This window comes from Vigna unguiculata, chromosome 9 (assembly GCF_037176805.1).
Source record: "Vigna unguiculata cultivar grain cowpea cultivar isolate G323 ecotype 2 chromosome 9, ASM3717680v1, whole genome shotgun sequence".
Taxonomy (NCBI): Eukaryota; Viridiplantae; Streptophyta; class Magnoliopsida; order Fabales; family Fabaceae; genus Vigna; species Vigna unguiculata.
In genome coordinates, this window is record NC_140800.1 from 10,930,005 (window position 1) to 10,955,278 (window position 25,274).

At 36.2% G+C, this 25,274-nt stretch overlaps 2 protein-coding genes across 10 annotated transcripts; one reads left to right on the forward strand and one right to left on the reverse strand.

The window, feature by feature from the left end:
* Nucleotides 1-2,662: 2,662 nt before the first annotated feature.
* On the reverse strand, nucleotides 2,663-5,078 carry LOC114164265 (polygalacturonase 1 beta-like protein 2). The gene is made up of 2 exons (XM_028048869.2): nucleotides 4,907-5,078; nucleotides 2,663-4,761 (listed from the first exon to the last, which is right to left on the reverse strand). Exons 1-2 carry the CDS (start codon nucleotides 4,955-4,957, stop codon nucleotides 2,926-2,928), a joined length of 1,887 nt encoding a protein of 628 aa, XP_027904670.1. The 5' UTR covers nucleotides 4,958-5,078; the 3' UTR covers nucleotides 2,663-2,925.
* LOC114164266 (uncharacterized) lies at nucleotides 4,555-22,087 on the forward strand. 9 transcript variants are annotated; one of them, XR_014984628.1, is made up of 5 exons: nucleotides 4,555-4,834; nucleotides 4,915-5,126; nucleotides 15,747-15,890; nucleotides 21,480-21,588; nucleotides 21,888-22,086. XR_014984628.1 is itself a non-coding variant. In XM_085666849.1 (2 exons), exon 2 carries the CDS (start codon nucleotides 9,540-9,542, stop codon nucleotides 11,103-11,105), a length of 1,566 nt encoding a protein of 521 aa, XP_085522975.1. In that variant the 5' UTR covers nucleotides 4,988-5,126; nucleotides 9,522-9,539; the 3' UTR covers nucleotides 11,106-15,734. The 9 variants fall into 9 exon arrangements, 1 of the variants encoding a protein (XP_085522975.1); XR_014984627.1 differs by having other exon boundaries at nucleotides 21,533-21,588; nucleotides 21,888-22,084; XR_003599517.2 differs by lacking the exon at nucleotides 15,747-15,890 and having other exon boundaries at nucleotides 21,888-22,087.
* The last annotated feature ends 3,187 nt before the right edge of the window (nucleotides 22,088-25,274 follow it).

Here is a 25,274-nt window from a genome sequence, read left to right on the forward strand (position 1 = left end):
TCCAAGGTTAAGTTCTAATGCATTTTCCAATGATTAGATACAACCAAATAGCAAATATTTCCATCAAGCACATTAATAATTAAGATAAAACATATGAACAAAGAAAAAGATTATATTGCATAGGAAAATTACAGAGAGTATAAGTTCATTACATCCAACCCCAATGAAAGAGGAGTTTAGTCACTCCTAAGCATCTAGAACACAAAAGATGGATGAAATTGATGGATGCATGAAGTAATTTGAGTTCTTTTTGCCCTAGAATGGCCTTTCCTGTGTTTTTCCCTAGCTCTGTTGTGTTCCCACACACCAGCCTCGTCAATTTCGTGTAACTTTCGAAACTATAACCACTTCAGAAAACCATCTCCTCGTTGGGCGAGATGACTTTCTCGCTGGGCGACCTGGCTCTCTCGCTGGGTGACTTGGAATGCTTGTTGGGCGACATGGTCGTGACAATACAACCTCACTTCTTCTCAAATCCTTCACTTTCCTATACAATAATCCCTAATAAAAGACAAAATATACCTAACCTAAAAGAAACCTAAAAACATCCTAAAACTTCCCACAAAACACATGAATTAATATAATTAAGAGGTCCAATCAAACATGAATAATAAGTATTTTTCACACTTTTCAATAAGTGAGAATAACAAAACATTTGTGGGTTAAAGGAAAAATAAATGTAGAATATAAAATATAATGGGAATTGACATAGTGGAAATACATAGCTTAATTTAGAAAAAATATAAGATAAAAGCTTCACTACGGCAAGTCTAAACTTTAATAAGAACCCTAATGTCTTAGACCTTTCCTTATTAAGAGATCGCATGAATGATCAAAATTTTGATGTTATGAATGACCAATGATGTACTCTATGTCTAGATCACTATAATAAAATGTCTCATTAACAACAAATTTTAGTGACCAAAAGTTGTTAGTCACTATAGTGACCAATTTAGATACCAATTTAAAAAATAAAAAAAATTATTGGTTACTAAAATAGTCACTATTATGAATAAAACATTATAATTGGTCGCTAAATTGGTTACTAATTAATTTTGACTCGCTCAGCAAGTATACTCCCCTAGGATATCTTTTAATAAGCTCGCTCAACAAGAAGTTACTCGCTAAGCAAATCAAAACAGTGGAGCTCTCTGACTTGTTCTATTTGAGAAATGGATTGGTTATATGTGTTTCCTTTTATGTCAGGAGCACTAAGGTATGTTTGGATCCTAGAAAAGATGAAAGATTAAGGTATGTTTGGATCCTAAAAAAGATGAAAGATTGACTCATAATTTTAAAGAGAAGGTAGAAAAGATTTTGAGAAAAAGATTCTAGAAAGATAAAAACTTTTATAAAATAAAACCTGTTTATAAGAATTCTATTTATACATAACTTCTTTAATAATAAAATATTCGAGTGTTCATTTTATAAAATCTCTTTTTCTACTCTTAACCATTCTCTAAATTTTCACCAAATTTAGAGATAGATTAAAGTTAATTTATTGAAAAGATTGAATAAGTAACATGAAAAAACAATAAATATATAACTTTTTGTCACAATAAATTTAATAGAAAAAATTGCATTAACATTTTTTTAAAAGTAAAAAAATTAAAAAAAATATCGTGAACAAAAATTTGAAAAAAAATATCATTGTAAAAGAGGAAAAAAAATTAAAGATTTAAGAGAAATATATTAAAATAATTAAAAAAATATCATAATCATTATATTTATATATATATATATATATATATATATATATTTAGAATTTAAGTGAGTCTTTACAAATTTTAATATTTATTACAAAATGCAACTACAATATAAAATATACTCGTGGTAGTCATGATTATTTTCACTATTGACGATGTTATGATATTTAATTTTCAAAATCTTATGTATGAAAACAATGTTTCAATAAATCAAAGTAGAACATTGGTGTTAAAGAAAATCATTATTAATTTTTAAAATAAAATAAAATATGTAAAGAATTATCTAAAATAAAGGTAGATAATATCTGAACATCATAGATCATAGATAGCAAGAATGGTGAAACTAAACAAAAACATAAATTAAAGCATTTGATGAAATACTGAAGTGATGGCATGGTTTCCCACTTTGTGTGGTGGGTGAGATAGACATAGACCACTCCCGAAGTCTAAAAGGGTTAAAGGGCTATGCAAAAGGTAGTGGTGGGTCTCATTGTCTGATATTGTCCCCTGCGTAACTCATGCCACAAAGTCTCTACACCCACTCACCTATCATAACCTATGGATGGTGCCTTTCAGACTTTGATGCACCGTTTCTTTGGTTGCACTTAAAGCTGCGATATGTGCATGCTATTTTTTGCCATCACTTTATACTGCACAATCACTCCACCCACAACATGCGCACTTCACCATCACCTAAACTCATTTCACTCACACACCAATTCACTCACTGAATTAGGAACAAACATAATTGCCACATGCCTCACTACCCAAACAACCCTATACTGTCCATAACCATGCCTCCATCCCATCAACACAACCCTCAAGAATATGCTTCTCAAATGGCTCATTGCCCAAACCAAACATTTCTCAACATTCGTGTAACGCATATTCCCTTGTCCTCCACTGTCACCTGAATGCACCAGCTTCACGTCTTTTCACATTTCAAAAATCAAAACTCAAGAAATCCCACACAATAATAACATTAACAATCACAAAAAGTATTTCAAAGTTTAAAGTAGGCACAGTAAATAGAAATGAAAGCGTGAGTACTACTACTAATGAATCTAAGCCTCTACAAAAGGACACAAGCTGAATTATAAATAGAACTCCAAGATATGACAAAAGAGAAAATGCAATGTGGCTTCACAATATTAAAGATCCATCTGTTTGAATTTTGATGTAGGGTAATAGAAAAAACCAAAGTAGAGATTCTTTGTTTTCAAGTGGTCCACGTCATGTCGTTCTCGAAAATCCAGTGGCACACCTCAATCTTCCCAGGGCCTGACCCCAATGCCAAGAATGCCCCATGTTCCGGGCCCCATGCTGACGTGTCAATGTGACAGATGGCAACGCCATAATTCATCTTCTCCTTGGTTTCCACGTTAAGGATATCAGCTTCATAAACTCTCACTCGGGGTACACTGTGGCAATAATACAGCAAGTAAGGGTACAAACTCTGATGACACGAAACTGATTTCGTTACTTTTCCACCGTCCATTGGGTAGACCTTACCAATCATCACACTCGATCCTGAACCGTTCACATTCTCCGTGGTCCTCACCACAGCACTGGGACCCAGCACCGATGCCGCAAACTCTATCATCTCCTCTGCAGACGCAACACACCGTTTCGTCTCTCCCCGGCTCGGCGCCCTCTCGCACTCACCCAACGCGTTAACCATCACGCGCTCCGTCGAAGACCCCTCCCGCGCGTCGAACAATTCCCTCATTTCGTCTATCCTTGCCGACGAGAACGGTAATTTCGAAGCAATCGCCAGGGGCAAAAACGACCTTGCAGGCATTTTATCTTTAATGTTAGGCATTGTAATCACGTTCCCTTCCTTCATCATCGATTCTCTGAAGAACTTACCCGGCTCCACCCGCTTATTAACAACTCTGCCACTTGTTGCGCTGAAATTGCGATACTCTGAAAACGACGCGCCGTCTTTGTTGTACACTTTAAACGCGCGGCCTAAGCCGTAAGATTTAAACCCGAACGAACTCTTCCCCGTCGCGCCCTTTCCGTACTCCGCGAAACTGTCGTTTCCGACGTTGAACGACATGCCGTAGTTCTCGAATGAGGCGGTGCCGGACTTCGACCTCGCGGCGTAGCTTTCGAACGAGTCGTCGCCGACATTGGCGCGGTTCCGGTAACTGATGAAATTGTCGGCGGCGGATCCTCTCGATCCGGCTCCGTATGTTTTGAAAACGTTCCGCGGATTGTTACCGTTGAAGCTGTAGGACCTGAAGGAGTCGTTGGCTGCTCCCGCGCTGAAGTCGCCGTAATTGTTGAATTTCGATTGCAGAATGTTCGCGTCGCTGGCGTAATTCTTGAACTCGCTGGTTCCGCCAATGACGCGTTTCCCGTAGCTGGAGAAGGATTGCGATCCGGAGTTTGTTTCGTTGCCGTAGCTGGCGAACGAGAGTTTGTGGTTGGAGGAGCCAGAGTCGTAGGTGGTGAAACCGAGGTTGGGAACGTTCACCGTTTTATCGTAGTTGTTGAAATCGCTGGAGGATTGAGACGCGGCGGAGCCGTAGCTGGTGAAATTCGTATTCGCAACGTTACCGTTATCGGCGTAGTTCTTGAACTGTTCGGCACGGCGCGTCGAGGAGTCGCTGTATCTCCGAAACGCGTCGTTGTTGGCGTTTAGGCCGTTGGAGTAGTTTTTGAAGGAGTCGACTCCGTCGACCCGAGAGGAACCGTAGTTAGCGAAGTGTTTGTTGTTGTAAACGGCGAAGTTGGCGTCGTCGTTTTTGCGCTGGAGTGTGTGCGTGTTTGATGCGTCGACGTCGAAGGAACAGAATAAGTTGGGTGAGGAGCAGAGGGATTGGTGAAGCTTGGGATTGTAGGGTTTTGGTTTTTCGTTCAAAAGTTTGTTGAGAATACCATAGTGTTGTGGGGTAAGAGGTGAAGCTTTGGCCAGAAGAAAGTGAGGGATTGGAACCTTATTGGTGACTCGAGCGTTCCAATAGCGAATGAGAGAGGCTTTGGGGCTGAATGGGTTTATGCGCTCGCGTGTTTGAAGCAGAGGTGTGTAATTACTTGCCAGAGAAACCTGCATTTGTGGAACAAAAGTTACAGAACATGGAAACAAAACAAAACAGAGCAATGCAATGCAATGCAATGTGGTAGGTTTATTATTGCTGTTATGTTGTTGTTATGCAAATTATAAAGGTAAGACTCTAAGTGTTTGTTCTTACATGGAAAGATGAGAGCGACAAGAAGAAGCAGAAGAAGAAGTGGATGATCATTTTGAAGGTGTGAGAGCGTGTTGCGTGGGGAGTGGAGAGAAACTAGACAGTGATATAGAAGAAGAAAAATAGAGGGGCCATTGATCGCTTGGAGCCGGGGGACAATAAATTTGTGGTCTCCCCAGACACAGTTTGCTTTTCTCTGCGCGAACATGGTATCAATGACTAGGTACGATGCTTTTTTTTTTTCTCTTTTTTTTTTCTCTCTTTATCTTATGCAGTGGCTCTGAAGATAAGTATGGGTAAGTTTATACTTTCTTATATTTATATCAAAAACGTCTTTTTATTTGGTTGTCTTTTCTGCTATTGCTCCTTAGATAGTTAAATAGCGTGGCCTCGTTTGAGTTGCAGGTGAAGGTGTTATGTTGCACTAGATAGTTAGTGGACCACATATGCTTCTTGTAGCACAGTGAACCATGATGATTTATAGTATAGTAATGGTCAAGTGGATGCTGAGAATAGGATCATAGTTCTTATTTTGAACATTTTTATTGAATGGATTAGGTAAAGTTAAAATAACAGATAAACTAGGCAATTAGTCCAAGTGTGGGACTCTGAACTCGGGTTCTGTAGATGCTTCCCTTTTGACTTTAGCTGTTCATTAACCGAGTAGTGGGCCTTCATTTACTCAATTCATCTAACTCCACCATCATTATTAATTTGATGGATTCATTATTTTATTAAAAACCCTGAATCTACAGAACTATCATTTACCTAAAATTGTGCTGAATGAGTTAAAGTTCTGTAAAATTTAAAAACAATGAATGTTTTCTTCTGCATAATAAAATTAGATGAGAGTGAGGTTCTGTTTCCTTCAGATTGAAGCTATGTGATGAGCTTGATACCCTTTTGCAAGGATCAAGGTGGTCTTGGTTGGATAGACTGATTGTCAGGTTGTGGTGAATGACATTCAAGTGAGTATAGGGACATCACATGTAAGGAATGCGATGTTTAAGTGAGTGCAGATGAAAAGATAAACTAAATTAATACAAGATTCCTTTTATGGACTCTTCTATTGTTGTAACTAACTAGGTATTTAGGATTAGTTTTGGTATCTCAATACTTCGCCATTAATTGGGTCAGCAAGTGAGTCAAGCTAGAATTCAGATAGGTTGGTCAGCTTAAGAATAAGTATGATTTCGTGAAATTATTTTTTCTCAAAATCTTATAAAAAATATAATATATACTTATTTTTACAAAATAAATTATATTAAACATAAAGTTTAATCAACTTTCGACCTCTCTCTAGCATATAATGTGTTTTGGTTTTAGTCATTATTATATTTTTGTTTAACTTTGTTTTCTTTCTTTTTGTTTATTTATTCTAAGCGTTAACCTTCTTTCTTAATCTTAACTATGTCATGACTTTTATGTTTTCAAAAATCTCACCTCAACACATGCATTACAAAGACTAAAATAAAAAAATAAGACGTATAAGAGTTAATTAAAAGATGCTTTTTTAGATTAAAATAGAATTGATATATCTTTTTGTAATAAAATAAAATATTAAATAGTTTTAGTCATTGAATATATATATATATATATATATATATATATATATATATATATATATATATATATATATATATATATATATCAAAAACAAAAAAAAAACATTTAAAAGAGAAAATAAAAATAAGCATTTACAAAACATACATTTAAGTATTGTACCAAAATTTACTTATAAATAAGGACAAATAAATTAAAAATAGTAAATTTAAGAAAACAATGTTATTTCCTGCAATTTGCACTATTTTAAAGAATAAAATTTAAATTAAATTAATAATAATAATAAAACGTACATACCGCAAATCAAATGTAAGTATTATGTGCTGACTAGGGATGTCAAAAACATCCGTATTCGCGGGTATCCGCGGATGAAACCCGCAACGGGTAGGAAATGGATATTAAAAATGAATACCCGTTACCCGCGGGTATGGGTATTTTTGATACCCACATGTTAACGGGGCGGGTACGGGTATCATAGTATCCGTACCCGTGGATACCCGTACCCGCTAAACTTTACCTTATATATATATATATATATATATATATATATATATATATATATATATATATATATATATATATTAGTAAACAACATTATGAGTCTTTATCCAATAATGGTGGTCAGATTCTTACCCCACAAATGAGTAAATTACTTCCATATACTGTGGAGGTATTGATGTGTCTCTAAGATTGGTTATGGACCAACATGGAAGGTAATGAAATTAACACTTTTACTTAGATATTTTAATTAAGTGATTGTTAGAAATTTTACTTAACTTCTTATGTTTTAAGGCTCTTCTAGATTAAAATTGGACAACATGAAACTTTATACAATGTTGCAAGAGGTGGACATTGATGAAGTTAGTAATTTCTTTAATATTTTATTCAAAAATAAACTACAATATAAATTGGTAGTGATTTTTTATTTGTTTGTTTTTCAAGAATCAATCGGAGAAATGAGACTTGTTGATCTAAGCACTAATTATGGTTAAATATTTATTTTTTTAAAATAATTTTGTAAATACCCGCGGATACCCGCGGATATGAAAAAAATAGACGGGTACCTGCATAACGGATACCCGACAGATATGGGTACGGGTACGGGGCAAATATTTATCCAACGGGTAGGGTACGGGGGAGCTACTACCCGTACCCTACCCTACCCGTTCACATCCTTAGTGCTGACAAATCGGATCGCACGTGCGAAAATGCAGTCCACAGTGGTGCAGATATTTCGGTCAGAGTAAGGAATTGGACTAGCGTTACATTTTCTCAAACTTTAGCTTAACGGTAAATAAAATATGTTACTGTATTAACAAAAGATTATTGTCAGAGTATATTAAATAATTACGAAATAATATATTATTATTGCGTAGAAAAATTTGCACTACCCACCAATTAGGATCCATTATTTTTTGTTTTTAATATAGTTATTATAAACGTTAATAACTAGTGAATGTATTAATTAGATTCAATTGTTGAAAAGCTTTAGCATTTTAGCCAATCTTTCACGGTCTGATTTTTTTTTTTTGTAAATTATTTTATATTTCATTTTTAAACGTATAAAATTATTTACTAAAATGCATGTTTTACAACGATTATAATATGAATTTCAAATTTTATTGATGATATCTTATTCAGGAGGCTTAAGGTCCAAGCAAGTAAAACTTTATCTTAAAGTTTGTAAAAGAGTTTCTAATATTATTTTGTAAGCAACAATGGTGGAAGATTGGTTTTTTTTTTCGAGCCATCGCAGGGAGTTCAGAATTTACTTAGGTCAAATGTATGAACCAGTCATCGCCAAGAAGAAAGTTACCGCAAAAAAAAAGAGAAACAATAATGATAACTGACGAAGGAACCAATTTCTCTATTCTTTTGTGCATAGTGTGTGTAGGCATGTACCTGAATTGCTACATGCTCCTTCTTGATTTAGGTCTTGATTTAGGTACGGTATATATGAGCATGTACCAGACATATGGTCATTTTTTATTTTGGTATAGTGTGTGTGGTGTGTGTGAGTGCGCGCGTGTGCGTGCGCGTATATATATATATATATATATATATATATATATATATATATATATATATATATATATATATATATATATATATATATATATATATATATATATATATATATATATATATATATATATATATATATATATATATATATATATATATATATATATTGTACCACACCTAACCAAACAAGACCAAATTAGTAAACAGTGCATATCAAGACAGCCAAGTATACAACCTAAGTCGGCTTAGCATAACCTATACTGGTCTTGACCTAAACTTCTAAAGGGACACCCTACACCAACGTGTGTGTGTGTGCGTGTGTGTGCGTGTGTGTGTGCGTGTGTGTGTGTGTGTGCGTGTGTGTGTGTGTGAGTGTGTGTGTGTGAGTGTGTGTGTGTGTATGCGTGTGTGCGTGTGTATATATATATATATATATATATATATATATATATATATATATATATATATATATATATATATATATATATATATATATTGTACCACACCTAACCAAACTAGACCAAATTAGTAAACAGTGCATATCAAGGCAGCCAAGTATACAACCTAGGCCGGCTTAGCATAACCTATACCGGTCTTGACCTAAACTTCTAAAGGGACAACCTACACCAACGTAAGCCATCAAGACAAATAGCCGACCTAGACCGACTACTCCAGCATATCCGCTAAGTTTAGAACCTAGGCCGACCACTCTAATGAACTCAACATAATGGAAACGTCCACATCCAATAAACCTTAAGGGCTTGGTCAAGACCCAGCCCATGAAATGGTGAAACGTCATTAATGCTCTATAAATACACGTGGATCCCATCATTTAAAGGTACACATTCATTAATCACTGATTTGACTCTCGGAGAACTTTGACTTACTTGAGCTTCGAAGATTCTTCTGCAGGTAACCCCTCCTGGGTTCAAGCTGATATGTACCAACCAGAAGGAGGCCAACCGAAGAGATAGCAGACTACATGGTAAGGTGACGCTTGTGCCTAACTTATCTTATTTGTTCTCTGCAGGAACAATTGGCGCCCACCATGGGGCACAAGACGAACACCTTTAGTACCCGTTTTTCTCTGAAGATGGTTTCTACCCGCAGCAGAGCTGGAGCTAACAATCCCTCTCCGGCTTTCCAGCCTACAGAGGAAGAAAGTGAATACAATCCCACCCCCCACACCTTCACCACCACCCAACAGACACCTGTTACCTCTACCCATCCCCATCACTTTCCATCCGGTCAACCGGGGCTCACCGCACCCCCAACTCCCGCCCCCACCCTCCTTACCACCCATATCCCCTACAACATACCCACCGCCCTCCATACCACACATATCCCACCCTACAACCCACAATATCTTCCCATAACCCACATTCCTCCTCACAACATCACCTCCACCTTTCCTGCTATGATTAACCACCCACCCCCACCTCACATGCCCCCTCCTCACCAGCCTAGACGGCGGCACACATTCACGGATTTTATCGCTAATACCTCTCTCTCGGCCCAGTGGGAACCATTCACCCTGGATCGCTATACCGGCGAAACCGACCCTGACGAGCACCTGAAAGTCTACATCACCCACCTGTACACATCCCAAGACGCAGTCTTTTGCAAAGCTTTCCCCACCACCCTCAAAGGCCCTACCCTAGAATGGTTCACCACCCTCTCGCCCTACTCAATCGATAGTTTCGACATCCTCTCCCACATGTTTTCCACCCATTTCGCCAGAAGCCGTCCCCATCAAACCACCACCAAATCCCTACTGGGTATCAGACATGAACCTAATGAACCACTCAGAGCGTTCATCGATCGCTTCAGTAAAGCCGCCCTTCGTACACCGCACCTCAACCAGGAGATGATTCTCCAATGCATGACTCTCACCCTACAACCCGGCCCCTTCACCAACAACGTCTATCTCCACCCACCTGCCTCCATGCACGAACTCAAGCTGCGTGCAGCCGACTACGTCCGCATGGAGGAAATGCAAACCCTTCACACCAAATTCTGCAGCGACTACGCCGCCACCAACTCCAACCCCACCCCACAACCTAACCCACGCCCTGATACTCGCCCACGTGAACCCCGCCAACCTCGCTTCACCAGATACGCCCTCCTCACAGTAGCCCGCTCCCGCATTCTAGACGAAGTCCTCCAAGCCAATCTAATCCCTCCACCACGCAAGACAACCACACCTCCCAACGCCGACATGACCAAATATTGTCGCTACCACCGTAACCATGGTCACACTACAGAAGAATGCAAAACACTCCAGGATAAAATAGAAGAACTGGTCCGTGCCGGCCACTTTCGTCGCTTCATTCGTAGGGATGACCATTCCTCCTCCTCTCGATCCCGCCACCCCCTGCGACCTGACCACAGACTTCAACCAAATGACTCCCATCACAATAACCACCCCACCCAACCCAACAATCAACAACCAGAGCCCGCCCGCACCGACATCACCCTTGCCAACCCCCCCTTACGAGGCACCATTAACACCATCGTCTGCCAGAAAGAGACACCTCCGCCATATACAATCCATCAACCATATCTACCATTCCCACCACAGACGCCGTATGCCCCCTATCATATTCACAGATGACGACTTCCACGGTCTCGACCACCAATAGGATGACCCCATGGTCATCACTGTCGAAATCGAAAATTATGCTGTTAAGAAAGTCCTTATGGATCAAGGCAGCTTAGTTGACATCCTCTACTGGGCCACCTACCAAAAATTACAACTTCCTGACACCGCCATGATCCCATATGATGAGCCCATATACGGCTTTTCCGGCGAACAAGTATCCACCCGGGGCTACATAGACCTCCACACCGTCTTTCGGGACGGAACCCAAACCAAAACCATCCCAAAGCGCTTCCTTATTGTCGATGCGCCAACATCTTACAACATCCTCCTAGGCCACCCTTCCCTCAATACACTTGGCGCAATCGTCTCTATCCCTCACTTGGTCATGAAGTTCCCTGCCCCATCCGGCGACATCTTGACCATACATTATGACCAGCGCTTGGCACGCGAGTGCTACATGGCAAGCTTACGACCACAACTCCCAATCCAACAAACCAACCATATCGAACGACCCCCTGGTTCCAGCATAGCCCTATCCGGCGAGGACCTTGACCCCAGAATAGGCCGGGATGTCCGCCTCGAACCAGTCGAGGACACCACTCCTCTAGAGCTCCCCAATGGCCACTCCATTAACATAGGCACCGGTTTAAACTCTGACGAGCTTGCCACAATCACACCCATCCTCATCAACAACACAGATCTCTTCGCCTGGTCGCAGACCTCCCTGGAGTAGACCCCCAGGTGGCATCCCATAAGCTGTCCATATATAAAGAAGCCCGCTACGTATCCCAGAAAAAGCGCAAGCTTGGGGAAGAACGCCGACAAGCAGCCAAGGTGGAGGCCGACAAGTTATTGAGCGCAGGATTTATAGAAGAAGCTCAATACACCACTTGGCTTTCTAACGTTGTCTTGGTAAAGAAAGTCAATGGCAAATGACGAATGTGCATAGACTACACGGACTTGAATAAAGCTTGCCCTCGCGACGCCTACCCCTTACCCAACATCGATCGACTCGTAGACGGCGCGGCAAGAAACAAGGTGCTTAGCTTTTTGGATGCATATTCAGGTTATAACCAAATCTCCATGGCCACAGCAGATATGCATAAGACCGCCTTCATCACGGATGATGCCAACTACTTCTATAGGGTCATGCCCTTTGGCCTAAAAAACGCCGGGACAACTTACCAACGACTAATGGAGAAAGTCTTCAGCCACCTAACAGGACATTGTGTTGAAGTATACGTCGATGACATGGTTGTCAAGTCCCCAAGCCATCATCAACACGCTGAAGACCTGGCGGCAGTATTCTCCGCGCTGCGCCAATATAACCTCCGCCTAAATCCCGACAAATGCGTATTCGGCGTCGACCGGGGTAAATTCCTTGGTTTCATGTTAACCCAACGCGATATAGAGGCTAACCCTGAAAAATGCAAGGCTATCATCGAAATGTGTAGCCCCACTACTGTCAAAGAAGTCCAACGTCTCATTGACCGTCTCACCGCCATCTCTCGCTTCCTACCCAAACTAGCTGAATAAACTCAACCCATAATCCAACTCCTAAAGAAATCCACCTGGTTCACGTGGACTGATGATTGCGAACAGATCTTCCAAAAACTCAAAACAACCCTAACCTCACCGCCTATCCTCTACAAACCAGACACCAGCCAACCCCTGCTGGTATACATCACGACCACCGACTATACCGTCAGCGCAGCGCTTGTTCAAGAAGTAGAAGGCACACAACATCCTGTGTATTTTGTGAGCAGAACACTGCAAGATCCTGAAACCAGGTATCAGATGGTAGAAAAATTAGCCCTATCCTTGGTCCACGCAACACGCCGCCTTCGCCCATATTTCCAAAACCATACCATAACCGTCAAGACCGACTACCCAATCCAAAAAATATTACAAAAGCCGGATCTAGCCGGATGCATGTCATCATGGGCCGTGGAACTGTCAGAATTCAACATCCGCTATGAACCCCACGGCCCCATCAAAGCCCAGTGTCTTGTAGACTTCATCAACGACCTACAACAAACACCCATTGAGGACCAATGGACACTTCATGTAGATGGCTCCTCAAACCCAAGGGGTGCCGACGCCGACATCGTCTTAGAAGGCCCCAACGACATCCTCATCGAGAAATCCCTTCACTTTGCTTTCAAAACGTCAAATAACCAAGCCGAATATGAAGTCATCCTCGCCGGCCTTTTCCTAGCCCGTGAAGTCGGCGTCAAGAAGTTAACATGCAAAACCGACTCCAAACTCACCGTAGGTCATCTAAATGATGAATTCCAAATCAAAGACCCCATCCTCCTACAATATTATCATCTAGTTTGTGCGGTTATTCAATCCGCTTTCGAACAAGTCCGTGTCGAACACATCCCGAGAATTGACAATGTCAGAGCCGACATCCTTTCCAAATTGGCCAGCACCAAACTCAGAAACTGTAATCGATCCCTACTATAGCAAACACTCTCCACACCTTCCATCACACACACTTGCCAAATATTAACCCACACCCTAGCAAACAACGTCACCCCCTCCCAAACCCAAAACTGGACCACCCCCTACATTCAATACCTCAAAACCGGTAACCCCCCTTGACGCGGACAAAACTTGGCTGGCTAAGGCTGCCAGGTACACTATGGTAGGCGATGACCTCTATAAACGCGGATACGGCCAACCCCTACTTAAATGTGTCACGACAGAGCAAGCCCAATATATCATCAAAGAGCTACACGAAGGAATTTGTGGTTATCATTCAGGTGCACGCACCATGGCTACAAGAGTTCTCAGAGTCGGATACTTCTGGCCCACTATAGAAGCAGACTGTCAGGATCATGTCAGGAAGTGCAAGCCATGTCAGAAGCACGACAACCTTATTCATCAGAAATAGGAACAACTACACCACATACTATCCCCATGGCCATTCGCTAATTGGGGAATGGACATCCTCGGCCCCTTCTCACCCGGCAAGGGGCAAGTAAAATTCCTAATCGTAGCCGTTGATTATTTTACCAAATGGATCGAAGCCAAGCCGCTAACCACCATCACGGCCCAGCAAGTCCAGCAGTTCGTGTGGAAGGACATTATATGCAGATATGGTGTACCACATACCATTATAATAGACAATGGCCGACAATTTATTAACAAGGAGTTAGCCAAATTCTACACCGGCCTAGGCATCAAGCACATCACGAGCTCTGTAGAACATCCACAAACCAATGGGCAAGCAGAGGCAACAAATAAAGTCATCCTCGTAGAGCTGCGCAAGAGGTTGGATACCGCCAAAGGCCGATGGCCTGAAGAGTTAATAGAAGTACTATGGGCTTACAGATGCACCCCCCAATCATCAACAAACGAATCCCCATTCAGCTTAGTTTACGGCGTAGACGCCATGATACCAGTAGAAATTGGCGAACCATCCCTGCGCCGAGAACTATACGACCCAACCCACAACCACCAAAACATGGCCTTACATCTCGACCTCCTACCCGAACTCAGAGAAAAAGCCCAAATACGCAATCTAGCTGCCAAACAACGAGCTGCCAGAAAATATATATAAGTTACACTTAGTTCGAACAATTCTTTCAATACATTGAAATCACCTTAAAATAATGTATTTAGAAAAAATCGAATAAGTATATTATTAGGTCTTCTCCAACTAAATACTCTTCCCTTTGTAGAAATTTAAATGATTCAAACAAGAAAAATCAAATTTTAACTAAATATAATCGTACAAAAATTTAACCGTATAATTTTTTTCCAACATTATTAGTTATTTTTTCATTGTATTTATGATAAAAAATTATTCAGACCTATGTACCTATTCACAAAAGAAATACACTATATCATCATTTTGCTTGCTTCTCCGTTGTAGCTTTCTTGACAACAACTTCCTAGGCCACATCTTTCTCGGTAGCCTCATCCTTCTTGTTCTTGGCAGCTTGTTTCTTAGCCACTTCTTTCTCACTAAACTCTTCATAAGTCTGAACTAAGAAAATCTCGAACATTGTACATGCGATGGGACGAGAAAGTTATCTTCTAATTTGTTAAAGAATGTATAAGTACTAGTCCTTCTACCCGTGCAACGCACGGGTTTTTTTTACATATAATATTTGTGGTAATAGCAATTGGTTTTTGAATATTTAATAATCTATATGATGAGAATCTAATGTTTTTAAAAGATGTTGAAGTGCATCAATAGAATAGATGAATTTAGACTGTAATTAAAGTGGTATGTCAAGTTAATATTTGATTTCATTGAATATTATCTTCAACCACCAACAACAAAAATATGACTAATACACTACTTTGTTAAAATAACAATAAAAAAAGAATAAATTACATACCTAGAATGTCTCATTTGTACACAACGACTTCTTTGTTCAACCTTTTTTGTACCATGATTTTCCTGCATGCAGAGCATAAAATAAATAAGTTGATATATATTTATAACAGCTTTGAAATGAAAAAAAATATTAGAAATGACATACCTATAATTTATTCTTTTTCAAAGAGTTTCAAAAATTTCTTTGTACACAGTTGTGTTTGTTACCTTTCCATCTTCATCCAATATAAGTATTTTCAATCCTCTTTTGGTTTTGACTCTAAAAATAACAACATATAGTTGGTCATGTGTGAATACAGGTTGTGGAAGATAAAGGCCGACTCTAGAAAGTGTTTGTCCTTGACTTTTGTTAATCGTCATTGCAAAGCATAACGATATCGGAAACTGTCTTCTTTGAAATTTGAAAGGCAACCCAGAATCAGATGGCACTAAATCCATTCTTGGTATAAAAATCCTGTCACCAATGTTTTTTCCAGTAATTATAGTTGCATAGATTACATTCTTGCCTAAATGGTTGACTTGCAATCTTGTGCCATTGCATAGACCTTTCGCTTGATCAATGTTTCTCAAGAGCATAATTGGAACACTTGTTTTCAACTTCAGTTTATGATTTGGTATGTCTGAACATTTGATATCATTTAAAAATTCAGATGTAAACCATTCAGATTGCACTTCATCTTGTTCATAAGATTGGCAAGGTGTATCTGAACTTAAATAAGTCACGTCTTCACCACCGATTAAAGACAACATGAAATCATTTACTTGCTCTACAGAATCATTTGTTGGGCACAAAATTGCTCTATCATCAAAATAATTAGGCTTCAGCATGTTAACCACAAATTGAGGATAGACAAATTCAACCAATGCCAATAAAGGTAAATCTGTGTTTGTAATTAGGAGTTCTTCTGGAATTTCAACCATGCACTCACCATTCTCATTTAGATCCATTTTTCCGTCTCCAATCTTCAATATCCAATCAGCAAATTCTTGAATCTCATTGGCTGTTTGAGTATTTGATGTAGTACTTAATCTCATGTTCTTGGATAACTTTAGCATTTTACAACAATTCCATAACTCTGAATAGTTGATTGCTGATTTTATGATATCAAACCTAGATCCTTTTTTGATAACTGGTAGAATTTGTCTAAAGTCACCTCCCAACACAACTGCTTTGCCACCAAATGGTTTGTCTTTATTGCCATCATCAACATTTCGCATAATATCTCTTAGTGTTCTATCAAATGCCTCAAAGCATATTTTATTCATCATTGGTGCTTCATCCCAGATAATCAAACTGGTTGCCATAAGAAGTTTTGCTCTGAGACTACCTTGTGCTATGTTGCAAGTTGATTAATCGTTAATTAACAATGGGATGCAAAAGGTAGAATGTGCTGTTTTTCCACCAGGAAGTAATAAAGAAGCAATTCCACTTGATTCTACGTTTAAAACAATCATGCCCTGGCTTCTTAGACCAGCTGACAATGTCTTCCACATAAAAGTCTTACCTATACCACCATAGCCATATAAGAAAAAGAATCCTCCCTTTTTTGAAAGAACTGCTGTCATGATATCCTGATATACATGAATTTGTTCATCATTTAGTGCTTTAAACAAACTGTCATGTTCTTTCACCATGTCTTATTTATTATATTGCAGCTCATCAACAATAAATCTATTATTGAATGTATGTCCATCTGAAAGATCAAGTTGAGGTAATGAAGGATAATCTTTCAAACTTCTACCATTTGACATTAGCATTTCCTGTATTTCAAGCAGACATATTTTTTGTAATTCAGCAGTCTGAATTTGAAGACCTGCAAGAAGTAAATAATACAATTAAAATATATATGTATAGCAAATTAAATAAAAAACAATATAAAATACCTGGTAAGTTCATCTCCTTTCTTTTTTGGTACAAAATTCCATCACATAAGATACTCCAAGTAGAATTCCAAACTATATCGGGTTTAGAAATTGTATTCATCGACAACAAAGTAACAAATAGTCTTCTAAGTTGATGCCCAGAAGCAAATTCACTTGCTTCTTTTATTGCATCAATATATTCTTTATCGTCAACCAACAATCCCAAAACATAGCAAGCTTCTTGGTATGTTTCATAATATTTTCCATCAATTGTCTTAATGCTTTCATAATCAATACAACCTTTGTGAATGGTAAGTAATATCCTCAAATAATAAAGTTCTCAAGACCCAGGAGGAATATAAGTAAGTCTACCAATGTTGTAGCCTTTCTTCCTTGGTTTCCATTCTTTTTCTTTGGCAAACCACACAAATTTACTTGGAAATCCTGAATAAGTCAATTCTTTACCTTCCTCATAAACTTTGTTAGCCTCAAACCAAGCTAGAAACATTGTGTTAGCATTTTCGTATATGTTGAAGACCACATTAATATCATCATCATCTTTAAACAAAGCTGATTGTTGGCCAGGAAGATGAAATGTCAATCTCTGAACAAGAGGCCATCTGTGATAGATGTCAAAAGAAAATATTCTCCAAGCGGCTTCACATGGTGATAGATACCTACAATCGTAATACCTTTTGATCTCATCAATAATAGTTGATTTTTCAGACTGTGCAGAGTTGTTGCTTATTTTAAGAGTAGCTCTGTCAGGACCTTTGTTCACATATTTGAACAAATATTTTATTGAATTGGTGTTGTTGCAATACTCTGTATTGACGTGTGCTTGATACCTCATTAGAAGTGGTGGATTGTAAGGAACAACACTTCTATTGTCCAGCTTAATTCCATTCTTCTCAACAAATCTACCATTATCACGTCTTCTATAGCATGGATATCCTTCTTCATCAATTGAAGTCGAAGATGTGAATTTTTTAGGATAAAATTTAGAACATCTTCCTTCTTTCATGCAAGGTGAATTATATCTTGCAAGTCCGCATGGTCCATGAATCATGTAACTTGAGACAACTTTTTCCAATTTCGGGTACAAATCCGCATTGGGCAATTCAGCTGATATTACTTTATCAATATCAGTTGAATTCTTCAGTTTGCTTTGTCCATCCAACCATAAAAGTATATGTGCATGAGGTAAACCTCTTTTTTGGAATTCTACTGTATACATTCCTACATATATAAATAAATAATAGATATAGTTGTTAGAATTTAATTTAATAAACATTTATATAATGTATATTACTTCATATATAACATACCTACAGTGGTTTTTCCAAAGAAGTCCTTTTTTTAAAAAAATTTGTCATCATTTCATCCAGCTTCATTTTGAACACTCTACATACAATATCGGGTCTATCTGAAGCTGATAAGCCTTTTGCTAAGACAAATTTTCTTATTTCACTCCAATTGACATTGCATGTTATAGTAATGAACAAATCAGGATATCCAAATTTTTTACAAATTGCCATAGCATCTTGACAAATTGAACATGTATCTGGTACCACTAGTGAATGAAGCAGGCAAAACAATACGTCTTCCAATTAAAGAAGGATCTGTCTCTCCTCTATTAACAGCTTCTTGTAATCCATTAAGAATATCACAGCGAATTAACTTCTGATTAGCTTTGATGAAAGACAACCTTTGGGCTTCAACCATTGTATAGCAATCGACCAGAAACTATTGGAACAATCTGCATGCATTCACAATATTTCTTGCTTCTACAGATCTTTGTTGTATTCTAAAGGCAATAAATTCTCGCAAAGAAATTATAATTCTTACCCTGGATTTAGTTCTTGAATGAGATTCTCTTATTGTGATATCCTCTTGATAACCATCTTCTCCATATGGAAACATGAGAGGATATTGCAGTGGAATGAAAGCTGTGTGAGTTTCATGCAGTCTTGTTAATTCACCAGAACATTTTTTTACCACTATATCTCTGCCTACATCCATATTGCCAAAATCACCAACTATTAATACAGCTATTTCATCACATGAAGGTGTGTTATAGACTCTAAGGTCTTTGTTTCTGCCTCTAAATAGTCTTAGTGTGAAATCTGATTCCATATGTTCCAGTGACAAATATCTTACTCTTCTAAAAGATTTCGCAAGAACATTGTGATTGTCAATCATTTCAATCAAATCAGCAACCAATGATTCATCTATAACAGATTCCTTGGTGTTTAAACTAAAACATAATAAAGAGAATAAATGTCAACAGATGTATTTAAATATTTCATATAATCAAATTAGTTCATATATTCACTGACCTGAAATGCTTCACTATGTTACTCATTTCATTTTCTGTATCATATATGTACAACTGTGCAAACTTTGGCTTTGATCCATGCTCTGGCAATAAACTGCCAATACGGTGATAGTTCTGTCCATTAAGAATAAATTGTGGTGGAGCAGAACCATTGTTCATTGAATTATCTATCTTACCACCAATTGAAGTAAATGAAAACATGCTATTATATACTCTTATATTTTGTAGAAATGATTTGATTCTCTGATCTTCACCATTTAACAAACCTTTAAGAAGATTAGGTGATCTTTTTAATAGTGGAATTTGCACTTTTCCTTTCTGACAACACAATGACAATTGAACTTCCTTTGAGGTGTTACATTTTTCTGCTCTTTTTTCATACCAAAGTTCAGCTTTACAGTATTGGCATTCTAAGCAAGGTTCTCCAATATTGAGAAGTTCTGAACATCATTACAAATCATTAGCATGAAAATGCATATATTTATATCTGCAGTTATATACAATTCTGTTGGAGATTATGTACCTTGTAACTCTCCTTTGCAATACAATTTGTTTGTAGTTGTAATACTTGTAGTATGTGCTTCAATATTAGTAAGATGAAAATTAATTAATGATTTCAAAAAAATTTATATTGACATCAATAAGTTGAATATCTGAATTACCATCATCTCTTATCGTTGCTGAATCATCATTTGTTGTGTCTGAACAATTATGTTGTGTTGTTGTTTCATCATCAAGATTGAATCTGTTTTAAAGTGATTGTATGACTTGAAAAGGATATTTGACAACTTTATTCTTAGAGACAAAATGCGAATCATTTACAACCTCTGATCTGCCACCTATGAAAAACAACAAAAAACAATTGTCCTACCTTCATTGGCATTGTGAGTATGAATATTGTTATATATGAATAAAAATCTACTTACCTGCACTGGAATTGTAATTATTTTGTCCATAATTTCTCTGACTGTTATTGTTAAAAACTGTAGTCATTCAAAAACATTGATATAAATTTAAAATTTGACAGTTTCATTTCATTAAAATAGGTATATAAGAAATTAAGATGAATGTAAAAATATACCGAAAGGACTATTGTATGTTAAAGTAGAAGTTGCAGATTGTGAAGTGATTTGTTGTTCAACTAAAGTACTTGAACAACTTGATAAATTATTGATAGTTACTGCATTGAAATGAAGCTTAGTTTAAAGTGAGACTGAATTAATATTATTCATAAACAATGTTAAAATAAAGTATTGGAAGAACTTCAAAACTGACCAATTTGTCTGTGAAATATTGAATTCAGATTCTGAAGGTTGTTATTGTTGTTGTCAACATCTGGAAAAGGATTATTGTAGAAGCATTGTTTAACAAAATAAACAATAATACTTTAGTGATTCATTTAACAACAATCTGTAAAGATATAGGTTAGAAAAAGAATACTTACTAATATCCAACTATTGTAATGGCTTCCTGTGTATATTTTTCTGAAATGATTTTTCAGATACAGTTGCTTGATATGTGATTAAAACAACAAAGATGTTTGATTATGCATCTGTGTTGTGAAGTTACAATCCAAAACATACATTTACAAATATAATTCTAAAAAGAAATCCTGAGATTTTGTTACTTTGAGAAGAATGGTTTGCAAATTTAGTTTTCTTTCTTGCATTCTCTTCTTTGTCATCTGTAACATAAAAAAACATACAAACATACAAATGCATCCTTTTTAAAAAAAATATTTATGAAGATTTAGGGAAGATAAATGCTTTAAGTAAGATGTTAGTGACTTACATGAATGTTGATTACTTCTTGCATTGAACCTTTGTTGTAGCACCAGCTTCCTTCTCAGCCTTGCATTTTTACAATCGTTTTGCTCCATTACAGTACCAAAATGTTATGGAATAGTTGCAAAGGTTACAATGGAAGAAGCAAAAAGAAAGGTAAGTTGACTCAATGGATGCAAAAGTGTTTACTGTTTTATTACTATATTGGTGAATGTCTTTGTTAAACTTTTTGGTGTAGATTGTACCTCTAATCACAATTGTGGAAACAGAAATATTTGTAATTATAATAAGAAGCAATTGTAAGAGTACAAAAAGTTTTTAGTAGTAGACAAACATTAAAAATAGAAAGAGCATGCAGTGCTGAGTGTTAATACATCAGAATCATTCATATATATAGCACTGATTTCAGAGTTGATTTGTTCTTGCAACTAACAAAACATTTGCTTTTTATGTAGGTACAATCAGACGTCTTTTTTATGCACTACTATATATAGTACAACAAAGAGGACTGTTTCATAGGAATTATCTGCAATTTTAACCTCATTATGTGTGAAACTGATAACATACAATCAATGTATGCACAAACTAAAGCAACATACATCCATACATATGATTATAGAACATAACAAACTTTTCATCAATCGTCGAACTTGTCATCTTTCCATACCATCATATATATTTCATTTGAATTATAAAACAAAATTATTTTATTTATGAATATCATACCATAACATGTATCACTTTTCATCTTTCATAGAATTTCAGAGAAGCTTCAAAGAGATTTCATTGATAAGAAGGTAGAACTATACATATGCATTGCTGAAAATATAAAAACTTCTAAGTTGACAACTACATAAGTAGCAGACATAAGAACAAAACTACTTATACTCAGCAGTTCCAAATAACACCAAAAAACTAACTGTAAATTAAAAATTACAATATGTTAGCACTTTGACATTCTGATTGCTTTTCATATGGTCCACTTCAAACACCAAGTCAATAGTTTGATGAAATCCATGAGAAGTATAAAATTCCTTCCAGCCACTTCCAATTTTGCTAGACTTCTTGGGATGATTTCTCAACGGTAGTTTGCACTTGACTATTTTATGCGGTCCATAAAGATAAATGTATTTAAATCTTCCTTGACGAAGATAATTGCCAAAATCAGCTGGCAAATCCTAAAAATACATAAAGTAATAATGAAATTAATATATGGATAAAATGTTTAAAATAATATAGAAACATAAATGTAAATATGAAATAAACATCCATTTAGTAATAAATATGAAATGAATCTCACCAGATGGCTAGCATTGCATTGGTTTGGATTTTAGAAATATGAAGAAATGCAACTTCGGTCCATTGAAAAGGGGTTCATCTGCCGCAATTCTTTTAAGAAAACGTGCAATAGACAAAGGTTTGCATTTACTGAAAAAACAGTGATGTGAAAGCAAGAATGACCGACATATCCAAAATAAATAGTGTGGAAATCGTGTAGTTCATAAAAGTGCCTTAATTCAGTCCATCCTCCAATTAGCATTGGTTTTTGTAAATTCTTGTTATAAGTGACCACATGTCTATTCCCTTCTTCATCTGTTAAAGTCCATTGACGCTCAAGATCGTCATCATAAAGAATGGCGAATGCACGATCCACAAAACCAATAGTCTCCAAAGAGAGAATTTTTTTAACAAAAACATGGATTAGTTAAGGTTAAAAAGAGGATATTGATTGCAAATCCGTCACACAAAAAAAGAGAGTAGAAGAAATCTTGTAAAAGAAAAAATGTCTGAAAAATTTGACGAAGAACTTACCTCGTCCTGAAGGTGAATAATAGAGAACTGGTACCTACTCATTCTATTAATAACGTCCTCTTCATTGAAGTTGTATTCCATTTGCTTGGACTTTGAGAGAGATAGTAGAGAAAAAGTTGGAAGAATGTAGAATATGATTGAACTGATGTTGAAGTTTGATCAATGGAGATGAATATTTATTTATAGAAGATAAATGACACATGAAAAAATGGGACAATTACAAATAGATTCTTAACCAGTAATGTAATTATTACTGCATTGAAAAACGGGAACACAATTATAAAAGAATATAACATTAAAAAGATATAACGTTATTAAAGATATATTAAATTATTATATTATGCTATAAAATATCATAATATAATATATGTAATATATAACAATAACAATTTTCCAACTATATTTCAACCTCTGAAGTTTAGATATTTAGATATTTATATATAACATAAAATCTTGATAATATAATACAATAACATAAATCGAGGTACTAAGTAAAAATATAATATTTCTTTCGAATTTTATATATATATATATATATATATATATATATATATATATATATATATCAAAAATTTAATGTACAATATTTAATAAGTTAGTAATTAACAGAAGATAAGTGACTCAAAATTGTATATGGCATCCAATTCTGTTGTGACAACTTAAAATCTGTCAACAGATAATTGCTTTGCCATATTTATCTTATTTATGAAAAGTAATAATTATAAAAAATTGACATTTATAAATTCTGTTTTCAGAACAAATATATATATCTTATTTATGAGTCACAAAAGTTTTCACAAAATATCTTTTTCACAAAATATATGTTATTTACGACTTTAATTACATCATGCTACAAAATAACATCAATTTTCATAAGTTCTGATGTAGCTGGCAGTCATATTTGTTGACAAAAATTGAAAAATGTCAACAATATCTTATGGACCAGCATATGAAAAAAATATAATTCTAAATAATGTAACTCAGAAGCGCATAATATAGTTATAATCAAATTGAACATAGAAGTTGTAGTTCATATGAAATTAAAGACAAAACGACGCGTAGACATAGTACAGTCCCAAAATGAAAGGCATAAAAAAAATTGTCTTGAAATAGAATAACTAAAGTCCAATCTTTTTAATATTTCTTTTTAAAAGCTTCAATGGAACATTGTCTTCTTCGATGGATTCAAGTGATGCAGTCTTCTTTCCAGATTCTCTCTTATGTGAACTGTTACCATCATCATTGGTTGGATTATCTTCGATTAGTTCAGGTGATTAGGATCCAGACTCAATTGTTTCTTTGGTAAATCAGACTAATAAATCCTACAGTACATGTTCAAAATTGATAACATTAATAAAAGTAATAAAAAAAGACATCATTAAAAAAAATTATATCAATTGTATACCTCTGAAATATTAACGGTGGACTCATTGACTATACGCATTTTCCCCTGCTAAACTCACCATTCCCAGCATAAACATCCTTCAAATAGGTATAAATAATGAGATTATAAAAAAGAAAAAGATAACTGAAATTTGTAATCTACCAAATTTCATCGTAAATTATATCTTACCACAGATTTCATGGAAGAATCATTGAACTTTTGAATTATATCATCATTAACACATATTTTCTTTACTCTGAAAGACTGCGCAAGTTTGAAATTGTGATCGTTCCTACTTTCGACTTTAAAAAGCAGACTTTTATCAACTAACTCATCAAACTCCTTAGGCAAATTTCCAGAAGCATTCATCTACAAAAACAAAATAATTAAAGATTGTGTAATTACATATATAAGTGGATATATTGAAGAGTATACCTTATCATGAGTGTCTAACATATCAACACAAGTTTTTTTGAAAAGGGTGGTTGCATCCCTATCAAAGAGGACAAATGTGGTTGAATCGGAAGAGTCAATAACTCGGATCTTAATCCTATATCTGAAAATTGAATAAAAAAATTCATGAACAAAAGTTGTAATTACAATGTTGTTTAAAATTCACATTAATATTAATAAACAATAAGTTAAC

Coding starts and splice junctions, on each gene's coding strand:
- LOC114164266 (XM_085666849.1), top strand. CDS start 9,540: ATGGGGCACAAGACGAACACCTTTAGTACCCGTTTTTCTCTGAAGATG.
- LOC114164265 (XM_028048869.2), bottom strand. CDS start 4,957: ATGATCATCCACTTCTTCTTCTGCTTCTTCTTGTCGCTCTCATCTTTC. Junction 4,762..4,906: donor TGTCGCTCTCATCTTTCCAT/GTAAGAACAAAC, acceptor CCACAAATGCAG/GTTTCTCTGGCAAGTAATTA.